The 22,708-nt window shown below is 44.4% G+C and overlaps 1 protein-coding gene across 1 annotated transcript in view; it reads left to right on the top strand.

The window, feature by feature from the left end:
* Positions 1-5,922: 5,922 nt before the first annotated feature.
* Positions 5,923-22,708, top strand: part of DPYS (dihydropyrimidinase) — a 97,755-nt gene continuing 80,969 nt past the window's right edge. Inside the window, exon 1 of the mRNA XM_070382824.1 lies at positions 5,923-6,226. Coding sequence (XP_070238925.1) covers positions 5,963-6,226 — 264 coding nt within the window. The 5' untranslated portion in view covers positions 5,923-5,962. The remainder of the gene's footprint in view (positions 6,227-22,708) is intronic.

Below are 22,708 nucleotides of genomic sequence, written 5' to 3'. Positions count from 1 at the left end.
ATGCCACCTACCTGCCTTTCTATCACTGATTCAGGTTTAACCTCATTCCCCTGCCAGGGACTTTGATACCAGTGAGGGCCAGGCGACCAGGGCTGCCCACAACTCCCAGCGGGGGCATACTGGAGACGCCCAGCTCTGCCCCACTCTCTCCTTGTTCACTCTGGCTCACACACCCTCATCATCTCCTTTCTGCCCCATGGACAACTTTTCCTCGAGCTGGAAACAACGCCCTGAAACCCCTCATAGCCACAGGGGCCTGGAGCAGGAGTGAGGATGGCTTAGGAGAACAGGGAAAGCAAACTCAGGTCCTCCAGGGTTGTGGAGGACCTAAATTTGCCTGAATCTGGAAGGTTTGTTTCCCCCAAAACCTGAGCTGCTCAGAAAAGGAAGTCACTCTTTGCTGCTCAGCCTTTCTGTCCCTTGAGACCATCAGTCAGAACTGGGAGAGCCTTCCGACTGCTCTCACCTACACACTGGAGAAGATCCTGATGTTGGAAAGACTGAGGGCAAGAGAAGAAGGAGACAACAGAGGATGAGATGGCTAGATGGCATCACCAACTCAATGGACTTGAACTTGCGCAAACTCCAGACGATGCTGAGGGACAGGGAGGCCTGGCGTGCTGCCATCCATGGGGTCGCAAAGAGTCGGACATGACTGAGCGACTGAATAACAACGTGTTTCTCTGGGTTAAGCATCCACAATCCTTGTAACCAACCCTCCTTTAAAGTGAGTCTTCTGAGGAGTAATGGTTCCTCAAACACACTTTAGTATATTAGCCAGTAAAACTGATTCTCCAGCAAGAAGAAGGCAAAACAGCAGGAATCTTGCTTCCTGCCGTCCTCCAGTGACAACGCCATCAAGTCTGGGGTTGCTGTTTCCTGTCCACTGGGGGCCCACAGGTCTGGGTGTGGAGGTGGCTGAGTAGGGCAGAGAAAAGGGAGGTAAGGGGTCTCTGGACAAGCTTCCCTTCTGAGAACACCGGCTCAGACTCAGCCTCCACCAGGCAAGATGGCGGATACGGTCCTGCATCTGGACAGCGGTGAGCAGAAGGGGGCTGCGAGCTGGCTTTTCTCCTTAAACTCACCCTCCCTTCTGTGCAGTCAGTGGCTCTCTATGAGCTATTTCCCCCTGCTTCAGTGACATTCTACAAACCCCCTTTTCTGATACAAGTTTAAGTTAATTAAATGTGGAGCGTTTGCGTTGGGTTGTGTTACAGGGCACTTTGTGGTATCAAGTGTCTGAGATAAAGAAACCTTTGAAGTCATTCATCTGAGTAGTTTCATAAAGGATGTCAACCACCCTGACACCAACCAATCTTATCTTCCCAGATTGTTGTTATGTGGGTAGCTTGGTGGAGTTTCATTATATTTATAATCATTCTTTTCACCTTTCCACAATGGCCTTTTGATAAAAATTGCATTACCTTCTTGGATTTCTTGTTCCTGGCTTGACTGCCAAAATCTATGGCACTCTATTGATGTTTCCTAATTTTTAATCATTTTGAGGTGTGTGTAATCTGAGACTTGAGGTAATCTTGCATTCCATTATTAAAAATGCCATCTCCGAGGTCACATGTGACTACTTAGTCCCCAAACTCGAAGGGTCTTCCCTTTCTCTGTCAGCTGATGGTTGAAAATGACAAAAGATCCAAAGGAAACCCGCTGAAGCAAACACTGGAGAGTCTGAAAGAGGGGTCATCAGACAAGGTTGGCTTCAGGAGTGCCAGCATGTCATGAGAACCAGCCCCTCTCCATCTCTCCTTCCTGTTGTCTGTGCTGGCTTAGTTCGTGGGACTACTCCCTGTTGTAGTTGACTCCCTCCAGGATTCAAGTCCAGCAGGAAAGAAAAAGCTTCCCCTCTGCTCAGCAAAAACAAGTTAGGATCTGCTCTCACTGAGCAGATTAGTTAAGTTAGTCTTCTTGGGACCCACATCGTCTCTGAGCACATCACTGTGGCTGCGATGACTTCCTGCCGTGATCGGGAGCACTGAGGTAAGTAGATCAGTCCCAGAGCCTGAGGCGCCATCAGGCGCCATCAGTTCCACCAAGACAAGTGTTCTGAGAATGCACGTGGAGGATTTCCCACCAAAGAAACTCCACTGACTACCGGCAGAAGGAGGATGAGAATAGACGGCAGAACAGCGCGCGTCCACCACTCTCCACCACTTCCTTTACGAGGGCGCTTGATCTTGGTGCCCTTGAAAAATCCCACATTGCTGTCTTTCCTCACACAGGGCTCCTTGAACTCCCTTCTCTCTGACTGTCCCTCTTTGGTCCCCTCTTCCTGCTCCTCCCCTGAGAAGAAAGGGCTGGTCCACGATTGTCCAACCCTAACCCCTCAGCTTAACCACATGGGGGTCAGACTCAGCTTGCCATCATCTCCTCTGTGCCTTTACCTAGCTTGTTCCTTCACCTAGAAAGCCACCCCTCTCCCCACTCCTCCTCTCTCCATTCATGTCCTCTATGCTAGAGTTCAGGCTTCCCTGGTAGCTCAGCTGGTAAAGAGTCTGCTTGCAATGTAGGGTCCCCAGTTCAATTTCTGGGTCAGGAAGATCCCCTAGAGAAGGAATAGGCTACCCACTGTAGTATTCTTGGGCTTCCCTGGTGGCTCAGATGGTAAAGAATCTGCCTGCAACACGGGACACCTGGTTTTGATCCCTGGGTTGGGAAGAGCCCCTGGAGGAGGGCATGGCAACCCACTCTAGTATTCTTAACTGGAGAATCCCCATGAACAGAGGAACCTGGTGGGCTACAGCCCATGGGGTCACAAAGAGTCAGACACCACTGAGCGACTAAGCACAGCACAACACATGCCCGAAGTCAAATACTCTTTGTGAATCTTCCATCTCTAATTTTCAAGGCAGAAATAAACTCTCCCTTTCCTCTAAACTCATATATTTACCCTCTCTCAAAAGTAGAAATTTCTGGTTTATGTAGTTATAAATTGAAATATGTATGTGTGTTACTGTTGTCTCTTAGTTCCCTGAGGGTGAGGATGTCATTTATCGTTGTTCCTCACATAATTAAGAATATTTAAAACGAAATCCAGATCAAGTGGCTCTTCCGGGCATGGGTATTTTCACTGTTGCAGAGATGTCTGTCTATCTGTTTCCCTTCCTCCCTCCTTCTGCCTCTGTCTGTGTTTTGGTACAGACACATTTTTCATAAAGAGAAGAGATGAGGTGAATTTCTTTCCCCAGAGTGCCTTTTCTTATAAAGGAAAACAAATATCCCTCACCTTTAAAACTACCTCTATGAAAAGGAAACCCTCCTACACTCCAGGAAAAGGAAACTCTCCTTACATTCCTACACTCGGGAGGAATGGAAACTGGTACTGTCACTATGGGGAACGGTATGGAGGGTCCTTGAAAAACTAAAAATACAGCTACCATATGAGCCGGCAATCCCACTCCTGGGCATACAGCCAGAGAAAACCATAATCCAAAAAGACAGATGTACCCCAATTCATTGCAACACTATTTACAACAGCCAGGGCATGGAAGCCACCTAAACGTCCACCACAGAAAAATGGATAAAGAAGATGTGGTATACACATATATAGAGTGGAATATTAGCCATAAAAAAGAATGCAGCAATATGGATGGATCTAGAGATTGTCATACTGAGTGAAGTCAGAGAAAGACAAACATATGGTATCACTAATATGTGGAATCTAAAAAAAATGATACAAATGAACTCATTCAGTTCAGTTCAGTCGCTCAGTTGTGTCCGACTCTTTGTGACCCCATGAATTGCAGCACGCCAGGCCTCCCTGTCCATCACCAACTCCCGGAGTTCACTCAAACTCATGTCCATCGAGTCAGTGATGCCATCCAGCCATCTCATCCTCTGTCGTCCCCTTTTCCTCCTGCCCCCAATTCCTCCCAGCATCAGAGTCTTTTCCAGTGAGTCAACTCTTCACATGAGGTGGCCAAAGTACTGGAGTTTCAGCTTTAGCATCAGTCCTTCCAATGAACACCCAGGACTGATCTCCTTTAGAATGGGACTGGTTGGATCTCCTTGCGGTCCAAGGGACTCTCAAGAGTCTTCTCCAACACCACAGTTCAAAAGCATCAATTCTTCGGCGCTCAGCCTTCTTCACAGTCCAACTCTCACATCCATATATGACCACTGGAAAAACCATAGCCTTGACTAGACAGACCTTTGTTGGCAAAGTAATGTCTCTGCTTCTTAATATGCCATCTAGGTTGGTTATAACTTTCCTTCAAAGAAGTAAGTGTCTTTTAATTTCATGGCTGCAATCACCATCTGCAGTGATTTTGGAGCTCAGAAAAATAAAGTCTGACACTGTTTCCACTGTTTTCCCATCTATTTCCTATGAAGTGATGGTGGGAATACTAGACCACCTGACCTGCCTCTTGAGAAACCTAAATGCAGGTCAGGAAGCAACAGTTAGAACTGGACATGGAACAACAGACTGCTTCCAAATAGGAAAAGGAGTTCGTCAAGGCTGTATATTGTTACCTTGCTTATTTAACTTATATGCAGAGTACATCATGAGAAATGCTGGGCTGGAAGAAGCACAGGCTGAAATCAAGATTGCTGGGAGAAATATCAATCACCTCAGATATGCAGATGACACCACCCTTATGGCAGAAAGTGAAGAGGAACTCAAAAGCCTCTTGATGAAAGTGAAAGTGGAGAGTGAAAAAGTTGGCTTAAAGCTCAACATTCAGAAAACTAAGATCATGGCATCTGGTCCCATCACTTCATGGGAAATAGATGGGGAAACAGTGGAAACAGTGTCAGACTTTATTTTTGGGGGCTCCAGAATCCCTGCAGATGGTGATTGCAGCCATGAACTTATTAACAAAACAGAAAGTGACTCACAGAAAATAACAGAGTTACCAAAGTGGGGAGGGAGGATCAGGAGACTGGGATTAACATATACACCTATTATATATAAAACAGACAACCAAGAAGAACCTATTGTACGGCACAGGGAACTCTACTCAGTACTGTGTAATAACCTATATGGGAACAGAATCTAAAAGTGTGGAAACATGTATAACACTCACTTCAATGTAGACCAGAAACTAACACAATATTGTAAATATCTTACACTCCAATAAAAGTTCATATAAATATCAGTTCAGTTCAGTTCAGTTCAGTCCCTCAGTCGTGTCCGACTCTTTGCAACCCCATGAATTGCAGCACGCCAGGCCTCCTTGTCCATCACCAACTCCCGGAGTTCACTCAGACTCACATCCATCGAGTCAGTGATGCCATCCAGCCATCTCATCCTCTGTCGTCCCCTTCTCCTCCTGCCCCCAATCCCTCCCAGCATCAGGGTCTTTTCCAATGAGTCAACTCTTTGCATGAGGTGGCCAAAGTACTGGAGTTTCAGCTTTAGCATCATTCCTTCCAAACAAATCCCAGGGCTGATCTCCTTCAGAATGGACTGGTTGGATCTCCTTGCAGTCCAAGGGACTCTCAAGAGTCTTCTCCAACACCACAGTTCAAAAGCCTCAATTCTTCGGCGCTCAGCCTTCTTCACAGTCCAACTCTCACATCCATGCATGACCACAGGAAAAACCATAGCCGAACTATGACTATGACTAGACGGACCTTTGTTGGCAAAGTAATGTTTATATGAGTTAATATAAATAACTTTTATATTAAAAGAAGTACCCAATAAAAGTTCATATAAATAAGCTTTTAAAAATAAATTAATAAAACTACCTTCAAGGTGTTTCCCTTCTAATGACCAAGACCAACACATACACCAGGATTCAGAGCCCAGAGTCTGAGTTGCACTGACTTTTGGTTGCAACACCATTCTTTGGGCGCAGGCCCGGCCCCGGGTTGGCTGGCGGGACTGTGGTTGGAGATGGATACGCCCCTTCTCCCCGCCCCACCCCGCCCCGCGGCCAAGTTGATAAACCTGGCCGCGGGGCCCTGGGGCTGTCCCCAGTCACCGAGGAGGAGCGCGCCCCTCGCCATGGCTGCGCGGTCGCTCCTCCTGATCCGCGGGGGGTGCGTCGTCAACGACGACTCCTCGCAGGAGGCCGACGTGCTGGTGGAGGACGGCGTGGTGCAGGCGGTGGGGCGCCACGTGCTGCCGCCCGGGGACGCGCCAGCCGGGCTGCGGGTCCTCGACGCCGCCGGCAAGCTGGTCCTGCCCGGCGGCATCGACACGCACACACACATGCAGTTCCCCTTCATGGGCTCGCGCTCCGTGGACGACTTCCATCTGGGCACCAAGGTACCCGCCCCCGCGCGCCCTTACACCCTGGACGTCCGCCCAGCTCTCGGCTGCCTCTCCGGCGGTCCCGGGCCCCGAGGAGCGCGCCGGGGCGACCCCGCAGGATGTCGGCCCCCAAGCTGAGCTCCCTTCTGGGTGGTCCTCCTCGGGGTGGGGTGGGGGGGAGGGCATCAGCTCAGCTTCGGCCGAGCCAGACACCCGTCTGATCCTCTCTTTGGATAATCTGACTCGTTTAAAGCAACCTATTCCCTCACCCTTGTTTCTCTACTCCTCTCCCCCGAACCCCTCCTTTTCGCTGGGTGTTCTGTGAAACTCCGAAATTCCTCCTTAATATCTTAGACTCTTTGTAGTCGACGCTCTCAGCCAAAACCAAATGAAAAATCCATTCACCCCGTAGTTACCGCCTTGACTCAAAAGTTAGCAGCGCACGGCAGGTGATGGTGATGAGCCCACGACATTCACAATTTTTACTGCCACCCGCCAGCCAGCAGAAAAAGTATTCATGCAAGGCCGACGAGGGTTTCCAAGAACGCTGTTGTAGAAACGGTCTCCCAGCGCTAGCTCTCCACCTGACCCCATCCCTTCTCCGACCTGCTTGCCTGGGGACATCAAATTCAGACCCTGATTCTTGGTGATTGAGCACCTGTGGCTTTCACAGCAGGGTCGAAGGATCAGATTATAGATCTCCCCAGGTGAGGGAGGCCTGGGTTTCTCTAGACACAAAGGCCTAAAGACTCAGCCTATGAAAATAACTAAAACGAAGAAAAAAAAAAAATCAGAAGATGAACAGGGCAGCTTACAGGAACCTGAAGTTAAAACTGCACGCAGCTACTTTGGCTGGAGCCTGACCTGCACCCTTCTCGGGGCTCCCGTTGGGGCTGTGGTGGGAGAGCTGGCTCCTTGGAAAATTCAAGTAGCGATATCCTGAAGGTCTGAGCTCTCTGTAGGGGTTCTTTCTCGTTGACCGTGCTGTGATGTGTATGAAGCAAATCCGGCCGTTAGTCCAAATACAGGCTGTGCAGTTTCAAAGCAGTTATGAGGATTTATCCATTACCCTACCGATTTCTAACAGCTTTACTCTCTCTACACCTCTCTTCCTCCACGTTCCCAATCCTCTATGATTGACCAAAATGTTTAAGAAAAAAAGAACTATCTGACCCAGGTCTGGGGCAGGCTGCTGACGCCAACATTTGCAAAGCTTCCTCCTAGTTACTAATTATCAGGACAATGGTCAAGGTCTTTTATAGGAAAGATCAGTATCTGTTAAAGAGTATTCACTTCTCTTTTGCTAAAATGTGAAATTTGCTAAACTTCAACAACTTTATGTTGACATGTAAAATACATTTTTTTCAGATATCCAAGCAATTCACGATTGTAGAAAGTTGGGGGAAAAAAATAGGAAAGTAGAAAGAGGAACAGTATTACCCAGAATCTCTCACTCAGTGACAATGTTTTGGTTTAATGTCTTTATGATTTTCATATGCTTTATTTTACATAACTGAGGTGGTGGTGTGCATGTGTGTATAAGTGCGTGTACCTGTATATAGAAATCATGCACCCTGTTGTATTCAGTTATCATACATGCACTTTCTGTTGTCACGGACTCACCATTCACTCGGTGCATTGCTGATGGCAGGGCATTTCATTGACACCTCCGTTTATCAAATAGGGAGCTGCTGTTGCTGTTCATCAGTCAGTCACCAGGCCCACTAGCATCATTCCCCTTCGTTATTTCCCTTTCTCTCATCCCAGATGAAGCAGCCAAGAAGGGTTAGGATGCTGTGGGAAAGGGACGTTCCTTCTCTCTCAAGATGATTGGTGCATGCCCAAAGATCCAGGGAGGTGGTTCGCAGTTTTCTACATGTTCTTGTCCATTCTGGGATTCCAGTTTGGAGAGGTTTACGATTCCATTACGGTAAAGAATCCGCCTGCAATGTGGGAGACCTGGGTTCGAAAGATCCCTTGAAGAAGGGAAAGGCTACCCACTCCAGTATTCTGGCCCAGAGAATGCCATGGACTGTATAGTCCATGGGGTCGCAAAGAGTCGGACATGACTGAGCGACTTGCACTTTCACTTCACTTCACACTTCCATACTTAGAAGACAGCTTTTTGTAGCATACTATTTAAAGAACTTACTGGTTGATTCTTTAGGTGTTTCTCACTTATAGAGTATAGTGAAGTCGCTCAATCATGTCCGACTCTTTGCGACCCCGTGGACTGTAGCCTACCAGGCTTCTCCGTCCATGGGATTCTCCAGGCAAGAATACTGGAGTGGGTTACCATTTCCTTCTCCAGGAGATCTTCCCGACCCAGGGATCAAACCCGGGTCTCCCACATTGGAGACAGACGCTTTAACCTCTGAGCCACCAGGGAAAAACATTAAAGGAAAACGTGTTTTTCATGAGCTTAGAATTGCAGCAGAAAATGATATGGTCAGAGATAAGGTCAAAGACTGAGCAAAGACTAAATGCATGTTGAACATTAAACAGTACTCACAAAAGGGCAAAGTTGCAAAAGTTTACTTTGAAATCGGTTGGTTGGATCCCAGGAGATACTCACCCTCCCACCCCCACTCCCTAAACAGATGAGACTTCATAACAGGGAACCAGACAGGTAAATAGAGATAAACATGAGCATTAAAGTATTGGCCTGAGTTCTGAAAGAAGGCCATTATGAAGTTATTTTGTCCTCTTTTCTAGAGTCTTCACGATAATTCCCAACGCAGGGTTGGTGGTTTTGGGTTTGGGGAAATAGGGACAAAGAAGTCTTTTGTAAATGCTGGTCATATTTTATACTAAACTTGAAAGACATGAGTACTGTTGAGCAGCCTTTGCTTCATCAATCTGTGCTATGTTTTAGGCACCTTGCTAAGCTGTGCTTTGTCTTCCAACAATCCCAGGTGCCACTGTCTACCCTTTGCAATTAACGAAGCTGAAATGTAAGTCACGTGGCCATGATTGCACACCTAGTAAGTGGCAGAGTGGTTCTTCAAATTCAGGACCGCCTGCTTTCAATACTAGGTTCTCATCCTTTCTGAAATGATGACTTTAAAAAAAAAATCTAAGGTTTAGATTCACCAAAGTGGCAGTAGGTAGATGAAAAACCTATATAAGTAAGGGGTATGTTACTGTGAGATGTCTTTTGTCAAAGACAGAGCAAAGTCAACCTTAAGATATACAGTAGCCTTTCACCTTCCCAGTGCTGCAGGCAGTTAAGGTTGTCAAAATAAATATACACTGCAGGGAGTGGGTTTGTAAGACATTTGTACCTGCATTTATAGCCACATCATCTCTAAGGGTACAGAAATGGGTACCTTAAGTACAGAAAGCCATAAAGTAAGAATGATATATCATGCTTTCAGGAGATGGGCCCCAAAAGGTTAGACCAAAGTGTGCTTCCTGCAAGCACCAGGCTGATCATTTATAATATCTGACAAACAGAAGGGATACTGTTTGTGGTGTTCTACGTATTGATCACTAGGTTGTGATGGAGCCAAATTTAAAAACTGAAATATAGGTCAACCAAAGGTTACATATGTTGGAAATCTAATTCATGTCAGAGGTAGGTTTAAAGCTTATAATTGATTTACTTAATTACAGGTAAAAGCCTTCCATCCGATATAACTAATGGTAATGGCATTCTGCTTTAAAGAAATCACATTTCATTTTGTTATTCTGTACTAGATATACAGTAGTCTTCCAATAATTTAATATTTGTTGTGAAAGACAATGGGATTCTTTATTCAAATGGGTATTGTAAATTAGATAAACTTGAAGGAATTATGACTGCTTTTACAACATCCTGTGATAAGAAAGTGAATTAAAAGAACTCAGTCAGTTTTCAAATATATATATATTTGTATTCAGACATAGACACAGCTTGGAGTGGGTGGACTCACATTAAAAACCTGGCAGCATCAGTGGCTGGCAAAAATATCATTTTTTTTTTAATTGAGAGAATGCAGAATACCTTTTATGTGAAGGACAAAAAGTCCTCAAAATGATCAAGAGAGAAAATTATACTTTGCTCTGGAACTTTTTGGTAAAATGCCATGATGGTGATTACTTATAATAAGGGAGTGGAAGGTATATGATTAAGCACACATTTATGGTTGTATTTATAGAGCTTCCTCACCTTGTAGAAGAGCTGTGATTCAGAGAGTTTGGTTGCAAACCAAACCTCTTTTCTGTTGCCTCTCTTTTGGAGCTCCAGGATGGGTTTCAGAAGCTGTGCGGGCAAGTCAGTTCCTCTCTTGGTGTTGTCAATCCTTCCTTATCTGTAAAACAAAGCAATAATAGTGAGAACATCTTTGATTAAAAAAAAATTTTAAGTAATGAAAAATATATATTCATCATTCAGGAAAAGGCTGGAAATTATAGTTGCTTAATATATATGAGTTGAATGAAGAAACTGCTCTTTTAAAAAAAAATAAAAGGAAAATACAGAAGAGTATAAAGAAAAATATAGCTAGATCGCCTACAGTTTCAACATTTTCCTTTCAGATTTTTCTTTTCTGGGAGGGACAGATGAACTTTTTGCCTTGTACTAAATTATGCCTTTGAAATCAGCCTTATTCATGAAACCTTTCCCCAGGATCTTCACTGTTGTCAGAGAATATGATTTCTGTGTCCTGTTGTCTTGTCCAAGACTGAGTCCCAGATCTTTCTCTCTGGTCTTATATCTCTTCTGCATCAGGCTTCCATTTCTGCCCGTCTGAATATGTCCCATAAGCGCCTCAGACTTCAAGTCCTCAAATTTATCCTTCTCTTCTAGTGCTTGCCCCATTTTTCTTCCTGTCTTTCCCCTACTGTTAACAACTCCACTCTCACCTTGTTCGTGTTGGACATTTTGGTGGTATCCAGCTTTTTTTGGCTTGTGTATAACAATGTAACGTAATTCATTGCTCAGATGCTTGATAATTGACGTGGAAATCACCCCACAGGGTGAAATGCCTGGGCAGCATTGGATCCATCTTAAAAGAGTCTAACACAGACATCCAGATTGCCTTTCAGTTTATGCCCCAGTCCCCACCCACCTCTGCAGCAGTACCTCCTAATTCCCGTTTCACTGCATCCTAGCTAATTGTGGATGTTGACTTTTAAAAAATTGATGCTAATTTAATAGGAAAAGCATAGAATTTCTTACTGTTTTTAAACAAGCATTTCTTTAATTGCTGGTAGCAATGGCACCCCACTCCAGTACTCTTGCCTGGAAAATTCATGGACAGAGGAGCCTGGTAGGCTGCAGTCCATGGGGTTGCTAAGAGTTGGGAACGACTGAGCGACTTCACTTTCACTTTTCACTTTCATGCATTGGAGAAGGAAATGGCAACCCACTCCAGTGTTCTTGCCTGGAGAATCCCAGGGACAGCGAAGCCTGGTGGGCTGCCGTCTCTGGGGTCGCACAGAGTCCGATATGACTGAAGCGACTTAGCAGCAGCAGCAGCAAGGATGAGCTTTGAACATTCTTGTATTAATAGCTTCCATGTTCCAGCTGTAAAAGTGTGTAATTCTATGATTTCCATCAATGGCTATTTACTGATTACACATTTAATCTTTGTACTAATCAGAAAACAAAAATAAAACCATCTCAAAGATTAATTTGAAGCCACTCAGTATGAAGTAGGGCTTTGGCTCTATTGAGGGTGTTGTGTGTTAGGAAGCCTTTCACTGAATTTTATAGACTCTGGGACTTGCCTTCTTTCAGTTTTCATATTTGTGTTTTGCATGCTTTTCACTTCCACTTGTTTTCTCCTTCATTTATCTGGACCTCATATCTTCAGGCTCTGACAGAGGTAGTCAGGAATCATGGTTTCCTTGATACTGCTATCAGGAAGGAAAAGTTTTCCTCTAACCACTTATGTTTAGTTTGGTGGGTAGCTCAGTCAGTAAAGAATCTGCCAGCAGTACAGGAGACCCAAGTTTGATCCCTGGGTTGGAACGATCCCCTGGAGAAGGAAACCAAGGCAAACCACCCCAGTATTCCTGCCTGGAAAATCCCACGGACAGTGGAGCCTGGTGGGCTGCAGTCCATGGAATCACAAGAGTCAGACATGACTTAGTGACTAAAACCACCCTCTCAAAATAAACTGACAAAAGATAGATTTGAAAGAGAAAAGATAGATTTTTAAAATTCATGTACATTCAGGCCAAGTTCACAGAAAAATGTGATTCAAGAAGGCAAGTTAGAATTAGGGGCTTCCATATCACTTTGGGGCTTCCCCATGGCTTAGTGGTAAAGAATCCATCTGCCAGTGCAGGAGACACAGGAGATGCAGTTTCGATCCCTGGGTCGGAAAGACCACCGGGAGGAGGAAGTGGCAACCCACTCGTATTCCAGCCTGAAAACCTCCATGGACAGAGGAGCATGGCCTGCTAGAGTCCAAAAGGTCACAAAGAGTCAGAAATGACTGAGCACAGGCACGCCTATCACCTTAACATGGGAAGGGCACCTATGAGAAAACAAATGGCTTTTAGGAGAGACCGACAGGCTCTTAGGAGAATAGATGGAGATACGATATTTCATGACAAGATCTATTTAGTGTGGTGCAAGCTTCTAGTCTCAGGTAGTAAGAGTCATCTTCCTGGAAGGGGATTTATGACAATTCAATTCTTTTTTGAAAGGCTCTGCTTTCAGGCAGATAAAGGAGTTCAGGGAGAAAAAAAAAGGCATCTATTCTCAGATGCCTTCAGCTCAAAATGATTTTTATGCCACAATGGCATATTCTGGACCTCATCACTGCCATTTAATATGGAATAACCTTAAGTGATGGATTTTTAAAGTTCATAATTAGGTTCCATGAATTCAGGCAACAAATAGTTCTTGGAAACCCCCTAAGTGCCAGGCATTATGGTTGGGGTTATAGAGATGAAACCGTGATCTTTGTTCTCAATGGCAGACAGACTGGAGGTATATGGAGCTCTAATTTTTCCTGGCTTTGGTAATAAATTATATGCAGTGAACTTTTGGATGTGTAGGCTTAACTTGAATTTTGTGTGACTGTTTTTGAGTGAACACTTGCAATCTGGCATTTCCCTTGTGCTTAGTAACCAGTCATAATTGCTGACATCACTGGGCTACATTTCTGATAAGTGAGCTTCAGCACCTGCCCAGAGCCTTCCCCTCAACACTGCTTTGTCCTCTTCTTTTCAGATGTCAAGTAGCAATCGAGGAAGGACACCTCACTTTTTCTGTTACATTTCATTGCCTCCAATAGAGAAATTGTGTTACAGTGATAGTAGTCATGAGTTCTGAGTCCTGAGGATCTGTTTACCCATAAATGCTTAAAATAAAATGAAGCAAATCATAATCTTAAAAAAAAAACAAACAGGAAATTATTGGAGGCATAGATATAAAAATAGACTGTAATTCTGTTTTGTTAAAAGTCCTATTTAACACTGATTAAGTAACTCAGCAGTGGCCACAGGACTGGAAAAGGTCAGTTTTCATTCCAATCCCAAAGAAAGACAATGCCAAAGAATGCTCAAACTACCACACAATTGCACTCATCTCACACGCTGGTAAAGTAATGCTCAAAATTCTCCGAGCCAGGCTTCAGCAATATGTGAACCATGAACTTCCTGATGTTCAAGCTGGATTTAGAAAAGGCAGAGGAACCAGAGATCAAATTGCCAACATCTGCTGCATCATGGAAAAAGCAAGAGAGTTCCAGAAAGGCATCTATTTCTGCTTTATTGACTATGCCAAAGCCTTTGACTGTGTGGATCACAATAAACTGTGGAAAATTCTGAAAGAGATGGGAATACCAGACCACCCAATCTGCCTCTTGATAAATTTGTATGCAGGTCAGGAAGCAACAGTTAGAACTGGACATGGAACAACAGACTGCTTCCAAATAGGAAAAGGAGTTCGTCAAGGCTGTATATTGTCACCCTGCTTATTTAACTTATATGCAGAGTACATCATGAGAAACGCTGGACTGGAAGAAACACAAGCTGGAATCAAGATTGCCGGGAGAAATATCAATCACCTCAGATATGCAGATGACACCACCCTTATGGCAGAAAGTGAAGAGGAACTCAAAAGCCTCTTGATGAAAGTGAAAGTGGAGAGTGAAAAAGTGGGCTTAAAGCTCAACATTCAGAAAACGAAGATCATGGCATCTGGTCTGGTCACTTCATGGGAAATAGATGGGGAAACAGTGGAAACAGTGTCAGACTTTATTTTTCTGGGCTTCAAAATCACTACAGATGGTGACTGCAGCCATGAAATTAAAAAACGCTTACTCCTTGGAAGAAAGGTTATGACCAACCTAGATAGCATATTCAAAAGCAGAGACATTACTTTGCCAACAAAGGTCCGTCTAGTCAAGGCTTTGGTTTTTCCTGTGGTCATGTATGGATGTGAGAGTTGGACTGTGAAGAAGGCTGAGCACCAAAGAATTGATGCTTTTGAACTGTGGTGTTGGAGAAGACTCTTGAGAGTCCCTTGGACTGCAAGGAGATCCAACCAGTCCATTCTGAAGGAGATCAGCCCTGGGATTTCTTTGGAAGGAATGATGCTAAAGCTGAAACTCCAGTACTTTGGCCACCTCATGTGAAGAGTTGACTCATTGGAAAAGACTCTGATGCTGGGAGGGATTGGGGGCAAGAGGAGAAGGGGACGACAGAGGATGAGATGGCTGGATGGCATCACTGACTCGATGGATGTGAGTCTGAGTGAACTCCGGGAGTTGGTGATGGACAGGGAGGCCTGGTGTGCTTCGATTCATGGGGTCGCAGAGTCGGACACGACTGAGCGACTGATCTGATCTGATCTGAAGTAATAGGCTTGGGACAAAACTGAGCATTCAGCTTTCAAATGTGCTTAGAGTCTACATTCCATGTTAACATTTCATAGAAGGATCTTGAAAACAACCCAGCCAGGGCTAGCAATTTTTTTGAGAAATGGAATTGTGCATGAATATGCAATCTGCACAGCTTTCCCACTTTGCTATTGGAGAAGTGAATCATCCTAATTATTCTACCTCATAATTTCTGGGAGAAATTCATTGGTCTCTCTTCCTTTCTCCCTTAAACATTTAAAGAATATTTATGTACTATAACAGGCATGAGGCATATTGTGATGAAACTACATCAACTAAATTAAAAAAATCTCTGGAGGATGGGATAAAAGTTCCCTAAAGCAGACCAGTAGGCAGCCAGGGCTAAGATCATGGAACTGGGGACTTCCCTGACAATCCAGTGGTTAAGACTTCATCTTTCAATGCAGGGGATGCAGGTTTGATCCCTAATCAGGGAGCTGAGATTCCACATGCCTCACAGTCAAAAACCCAAAACATAAAACAGAAGCAATATTGTAACAAATTCAGTAAAGACTTTAAAAATGGTCCACATTAAAAAAAAAAAAAAAAATTCTTAAGAAAAAAAGTCACTGGATTAGAGAAGGGACAAGGAGAAAAGAATGTGGGTGACTTGACTCTCTGATATGGAAAGGAACTCAGATCATGCAGAGCTTTATGAAGCTGTGTGATAACTGTTTTCCTTCATCCTAACAGTACAGGGAAGTCAATAAAAGATGGAAAGTGGCTAGCGTGACTGGGGACAAGGTGACAGTACACAAACTAACTGCTCTGGTCTGGTCAAGAGATGCAGGTAGCACTCTGAGCAGGGCTGGAAGTATGGTGACTCAGGGTGTATGTCGGGGAGGGGATATGTTTGCTGACGGATTGGACTTGGTGATACCAGGGAAGAAGAGAGGTAGACATCAAGGGTGCCTCTTGAGTCTGTGGTTTGCCCAGTTGGATGGGTGATGGTGTGATTAATATTTCACACTTGGGGAGGCAAGGAGTATGGCAAGGTACTGTGGGACATTTCTTTTAAAGTATTTTATTTATTTTAAATTTCATTTATTTATGTTTTATTTTTGGCCTTGCTAGATCTTCATTGCTTCGTTCGGGCTTTCTCTAGTTGTGGTGTGTGGGTTCTCACTATGGTGGCTTCTCTAATTGTGGAGCACCAGCTCTAGAGTGCATGGGCTCTGTTGCCCCTCAGCATGAGGGATCTTCCAGGACCAGGGATCAAACCCATGTAACCGGTACTGGCAGGTGGACTCCCACCCACTGGACCATCAGGGAAGTCCCTGTGGAGGACATCTTTTTACAAAGCTGGTTATGCTTCTGAAGTTAGAATATAAACTGGAATCATGAAATTTGCTTTCCTAAGTCTTAGTGACTATGAGAAAGTTGAAAATTCAGCCAAGTGTTTTTCTCCCTAAGGCTCAAATGTCCTGTTGGATTTCTTTTTGATTCATTTGGGTTGAGCAAGTCCTGTAATAAATTTTAACGAAACAAAGTCACTTATTCCAAGATGAGCTTAGAAATGAAAATTCAGCAGGCCCATAAAAGAAAACACTTGAGATGCTTTCAATAATTATTTATAGTCTAATACAGTCTTAAGTAAAATCTTGTGTTATGTAATATTATAACCCTACTGTTGGTTAGAGTTTATCCCAATTTATGTTCGGTCACAGAAAGGAGATCAAACCAGTCAATCCTAAAGGAAATCAACCCTGAATATTCATTGGAAGGACTGATGCTGAAGCTGAAGCTCCAATACTTTGGCTAGCTAATGTGAATAGCCAACTCTTTGGAAAAGACCCTGATGCTGGGAAAAACTGAATGCAAAAGGAGAATAGAGAGGCAGAGGATGAGATAGGTAGTATCGCTAACTCAATGAGATAGTATCACTAACTCAATGGACATGAATCTGAGCAAACTCCGGGAGGTGGTGAAGGACAGAGGAGTCTGGTGTGCTGCAGTCCATGGGGTCTCAAAGCGTCAGACACGACTTAGAGACTGAACAATAAGGTTTACACATAAGACAGCAAGTACGTGCTCTTCTCTCCCTAAGAGCAGGTTTTAGACAAATTAGAAGGTTTTCAAGGGAGAACAGCCAAAGTAATGAGGAGCTGAAAGAACTGATTTATGAGCCAAGATTAGAAGAGGTAAATGCATTTTGTTTGGCTAACTGACAAATAAAGGTGAAGTCAATCATCAGTAAGTACAAAGGAAACAATTAGGTTTTGTATGAAAATATGAAAGGAATTTTCTCTTTCCTGGTTTTCCCTCCCCTAAACTCTCTTTATTCTTCAAATGTTGATTCTGGCGAACATGTTGTGAAATGAATGTAAAGCAACTGATGTTAAAAGTAATTCAGTGAATACTGACAATCTACAAAGTGAGCTAGGAATGCAATGTTCTGATGAGTTGATTTGCTGGATAAAGTTAATTATCCTGTGAATAGTAGCTGTGTGGAAGCAAAAAGCATCAAGATAGAGCTTTTCCTTGTAACTCTTTCAGGAGCACATTATTTCAGTGACATTTCTCAAAATGATGAACATGACATGAGCTTAATAAAATTTCATTTCCTTTGTGAATTTACAATTCATAGTTCAATAAGATTTGTTTTGTTTTGGTATGGTCTTGGGTTTCCTAAATGGTTGATTTATTTTACCAACCTGTGCATTTCTCCAAGTAAAGACTCACTGATGCACTGGGACAATAGGCTGGAAACCGTCACACTGAATTGAAGACTGGGTAAGGGGACAAGGCCTGCATGGGGTTGAGGCACAGAGTAGGCAGAAGGTAAGACCTCCTGGACAAAGCTGCAGCCTCCTCCGTGTTCCCAATGAGAATTGCCAACTGTGTGACCCTGGAGAGCCATTTGACATCTCTGAGCCTCAGTATCCTCAACTGTAAAATAAGAAAAGCAATTTCTATCTCTCAGGACTGTAGCAAGGCATCATTCAATGAGTTAATGTACATAAGATGCTTAACACACAGAGAACAAGATGGCGGAGGAGTAGGTGGACGTGGAGTACATCTCTCTCCACGGATACATCAGGGATACGCCTTCAGACACAGAAGTGCATGCAGAACACCAGCTGAGAGGAGGCAGGAGTACCTGACCAGCGGAAAAGAAGATATAGGACCACACAAAACTCAGTAGGACGAAGGAACTGGGGGGGAAACAGGAGTATTAGCAGGACTGGACCTGCCCTCGGCGGGTGGGGGGGAACTGAAGCAGGGGTCCTATCCCCACAGCAGGGCAACTGTCTGAGTCAGAGGAGAAACATTTAAGGCTGAGAGTGAAATAGCTGATCTGTGGCAGCCTAAATGGAATGAGAATCAGACGGCTCCTGCCACAGCCATACATACCCCAGACAGGAACACTGGTCTCCCAGAAGGTGCAGCAGCTAGGAGCTGGAGGGATTGTGGAGCAATCCCAGGGTGAGGGCTGCTGTGAACTGCAGAGAGACAGGTTGAGGAGATGTGAGGGAGGAGACTGTGGTGGAAATTGCCAGTGGAGGAAAGCCAGGCAGCCATGGAAGCAAGGCGATACTGCTGAGTCATGCATCAGGGGTGGAGCCACCACCATAGCCTCTCTCTTCTCACAGGCCAGCATCAGCAGCTGAACAATAGGGAGGCTGGCCCATCACATGCCTGACACACTGAGCTACAGAGAAGGACCCCACCCAGGATGCCCCTTTAAGTGCCTTAAGAGCCGATCTACAGAGTAGGACCCCAGCCAGGGAGGGGCCCTGTATGTGCCTGATATGCCAAACAACAGAGAAGGACCCCAGACCAGTTCAATTCAGTTCAGTTGCTCAGTTGTGTCCAACTCTTTGCGACCCCATGAACTGCAGCACGCCAGGCTTCCCTGTCCATCACCAACTCCCAGAACTTGCTCAAACTCATGTCCATTGAGTGAGTGATGTCATCCAACCATCTCATCTTCTCTTGTCCCCTTCTACTCCCACCTTCAATCTTTCCCGGCATCAGGGTCTTTCCTAGTGAGTCAGTTCTTCGAATCAGGTGGCCAAAGTATTGGAGCTTCAGCTTCAGCATCAGTCCTTCCAATGAATATTCAGGGTTGATTTCCTTTAGGATAGACTGGTTGGATCTCCTTGCAGTCCAAGGGACTCTCAAGAGTCTTCTCCAACACCGCAGTTCACCAGCATCAATTCTTTGGCGCTCAGCCTTCTTTATAGTCCAACTCTCACATCCATACATGACTACTGGAAAAACCATAGCTTTGACTAGATGGACCTTTGTTGGCAAAGTCATGTCTCTGCTTTTTAATATGCTATCTAGGTTGATCATAGCTTTCCTTCCAAGGAGCAAGCATCTTTTAATTTCATGGCTGCAGTCACCACCTGCAGTGATTTTGGAGCCCCAAAAAATAAAGTCTTTCACGGTTTCCATTGATTTCCCCATCTATTTGCCATGAACTGATGGGACCAGATGCCATGATCTTAGTTTTCTAAATGTTGAGTTTTAAGCCAGCTTTATCACTTTCCTCTTTCACTTTCATCAAGAGGCTCTTTAGTTCTTCTTTGCTTTCTGCCATAAGGGTGGTGTCATCTGCATATCTGAGGTTATTGATATTTCTCCTGGCAATTTTAATTCCAGCTTGTGCTTCATCCAGCATGGCATTTCTCATGATGTACTCTGCATATAAGTTAAATAAGCAAGGTGACAATATACAGCCTTGATGTACTCCTTTCCTGATTTGGAACCAGTCTGTTGTTCCATGTCCAGTTCTAACTATTGCTTCTTGACCTGCACACAGATTTCTCAAGAGGCAGATCAGGTGGTCTGGTATTCCCATCTCTTGAAGAATTTTCCGAAGTTTGTTTTGATCCACACAGTCAAAGGCTTTGGCATAGTCAATAAGGCGGAAGTAGGTGGTTTTCTGGAACTCTCTTGCTTTTTTGATAATCCAACAGATGCTGGCAATTTGATCTCTGGTTCCTCTGCCTTTTCTAAATCCAGCTTGAACATCTGTAAGTTCACGGTTCATGTACTGTTGAAGCATGGCTTGGAGAATTTTGAGCATTACTTTACTAGCGTGTGAGATGAGTGCAATTGTGTGGTAGTTTGACCATTCTTTGGCATTGCCTTTCTTTGGGATTGGAATGAAAACTGACCTTTTCCAGTCCTGTGGCCAGTGCTGAGTTTTCCAAATTTGCTGGCATATTGAGTGCAGCACTTTCACAGCATCATCTTTTAGGATTTGAAATAGCTCAACTGGAATTCCATCACCTCCTCTAGCTTTGTTCGTGGTGAAGTTTCCTAAGGCCCACTTGACTTTGCGTTCCAGGATGTCTGGCTCTGGGTGGGTGATCACACCATCATGGTTATCTGGGTCATGAAGATCTTTTTTGTACAGTTCTTCTGTGTATTCTTGCCACCTCTTCTTAATATCTTCTGCTTTTGTTAGGTCCATACCATTTCTGTCCTTTATTGTGCCCATCTTTGCATGAAATGTTCCCTTGGAATCTCTAATTTTCTTGAAGAGATCTCTAGTCTTTCCCATTCTCTTGTTTTCCTCTATTTCTTTGCATTGATCACTGAGGAAGGCTTTCTTATCTCTCCTTGTTACTCTTTGAACTCTGCATTCAAATGGGTATATCTTTCCTTTTCTCCTTTGCCTTTAGCTTCTTTTCTTTTCTCAGTAAGACCTCTTCAGACCACCATTTTGCCTTTTTGCATTTCTTTTTATTGGAAATGGTCTTGATCACTGCCTCCTGTACAATGTCATGAACTTCCAGTCATAGTTCTTCAGACACTATCTGTCAAATCTAACCCTTTGAATCTATTTCTCACTTCCATTGTATAATCATAAGGGATTTGATTTAAGTCATACCTGAGTAGTCTGGTAGTTTTCCCTACTTTTTTCAATTTAAGTCTGAATTTTGCAATAAGGAGTTCTTCATCTGAGCCACAGTCAGCTCCCGGTCTTGTTTTTGCTGACTGTATAGAGCTTCTCCATCTTTGGCTGCAAAGAATATAATCAGTCTGATTTTGGTGTTGACCATCTGGTGATGTCCATGTGTATAGTGTTCTCGTTTTGTTGGAAGAAGGTGTTTGCTATGACCAGTGCATTCTCTGGCAAAACTGTGTTAGCCTTTGCCCTGCTTCATTTTGTACTCCAAGGCCAAATTTGCCTGTTACTCGAGGTATCTCTTGACTTTCTACTTTTGCATTCCAGTCCCCTATGATGAAAAAGACACCTTTATTGCGTGTTAATTCTAAAAAGTCTTGTAGGTCTTCATAGAACCATTTGATTTCAGCTTCTTCAGCACTCCCCAGGAAAGAGAGCCCTCTAAGTGCCCTCTAAGTGAACAGGTGGAGCTACAGAGAAAAACTGACCAAAGAGGCCTGATCGCCAACTACAAGAGGCTTGAAAAAAGACTCTGATAGGGCCATAACTCCTGCGGCAGAGGCAGTCTCTGTCCCTACACACTTGATGCCGCCAGGGTCCCTGCAAGCCAAGTAGCTGCACCATCTTAACGCTCAACTGTCACTGGGGCAGAGCTGCCACTGGCAAAAAATAAGTCTTGCGTCTATGCTCACAGGGTCACTTCAGTCGTGTCTGACTCTGTGACCCTGTAGACTGTGGCCTGCCAGGATTCTCTGTCAGAGAGGGGGGTCTCCAGGCAAGAATACTGGAGCATATTGGCCAGTACTGGTTGCCATTCCCTTCTAGAGCACTATATTTCCTGCTGTGCTAGCCACCAACCCCCTCAGTGCCTGTTGCTGCCAGAACCCCTGTGACACAAGCAGCTGCACCACCTCCACACCTTGCCCTCATAGGGGCAAACCCAAGCCCTCCAGGGCAGCCTCAGGAGCTAAACCCCAGGGGACGACCCACATGTAGAGGTGGAAATAGAACCTCAATTGAAACCCAGAGGTAGAAATAAAACCACAATTGAAACCCAGGGGCAGTGTGTCTAAGGAAAAAGATCTAAAATCTTCCCACCAGCTATACAAGCTGCAAATTAAGTCCACATGATCAACTAAGCAGACTCTGTGTCTGTGGAATATATAAAAGGCCATTGAGAGCTCCCACAAAAGAAAATGCACTAACGCTGATAGCTGTGGACATTGGAGGCAAGAACACACAGAAGTAGAACCAGATTAGAATCTGTCCCACAGCAGATCCAGAGATCAGCGCAATGTTGGAGGACATCCTAGGGAGAGATCAAGCCCTGAGCATTTGGAGTTGGAACACTGACTCCCAAGACCCTAGACTAGCAAAAGACTATCCGTCGTGAATATCAAATAGTGGGAGCTGACACAAAGGAAACCACTTGAATACAAGACCTGGCATCACCCAACCATGAGTAGCACCCTGTGCAGGATGCCTCATCTAAACAACAAACAAAACAAAGATACAATCCCAATCATCAGCAGACAGGATTACCACCTCACTCAGCCTTGCCCATCAGAGGAAAAACAAACAAAAAAACAAAAACTCAGCACAAATCTTATCCTATACAAAGCTCACACAAACCACAGACTGGCTGAATGGATACAAAAACAAGACCCATATATATGCTGTCTACAAGAAACCCACTTCAGACCTCAAGACATATATAGACTGAAAGTGAGAGGATGGAAAAATATATTCTATGCAAATGGGAAGCAAAAGAAAGCTGGACTAGCAATTCTCATA

Source organism: Bos mutus, chromosome 14 (genome assembly GCF_027580195.1).
Source record: "Bos mutus isolate GX-2022 chromosome 14, NWIPB_WYAK_1.1, whole genome shotgun sequence".
Lineage (NCBI taxonomy): Eukaryota > Metazoa > Chordata > Mammalia > Artiodactyla > Bovidae > Bos > Bos mutus.
Note: the sequence above shows the minus strand (reverse complement) of the source record. Positions and strands in the feature narration are given on the sequence as shown.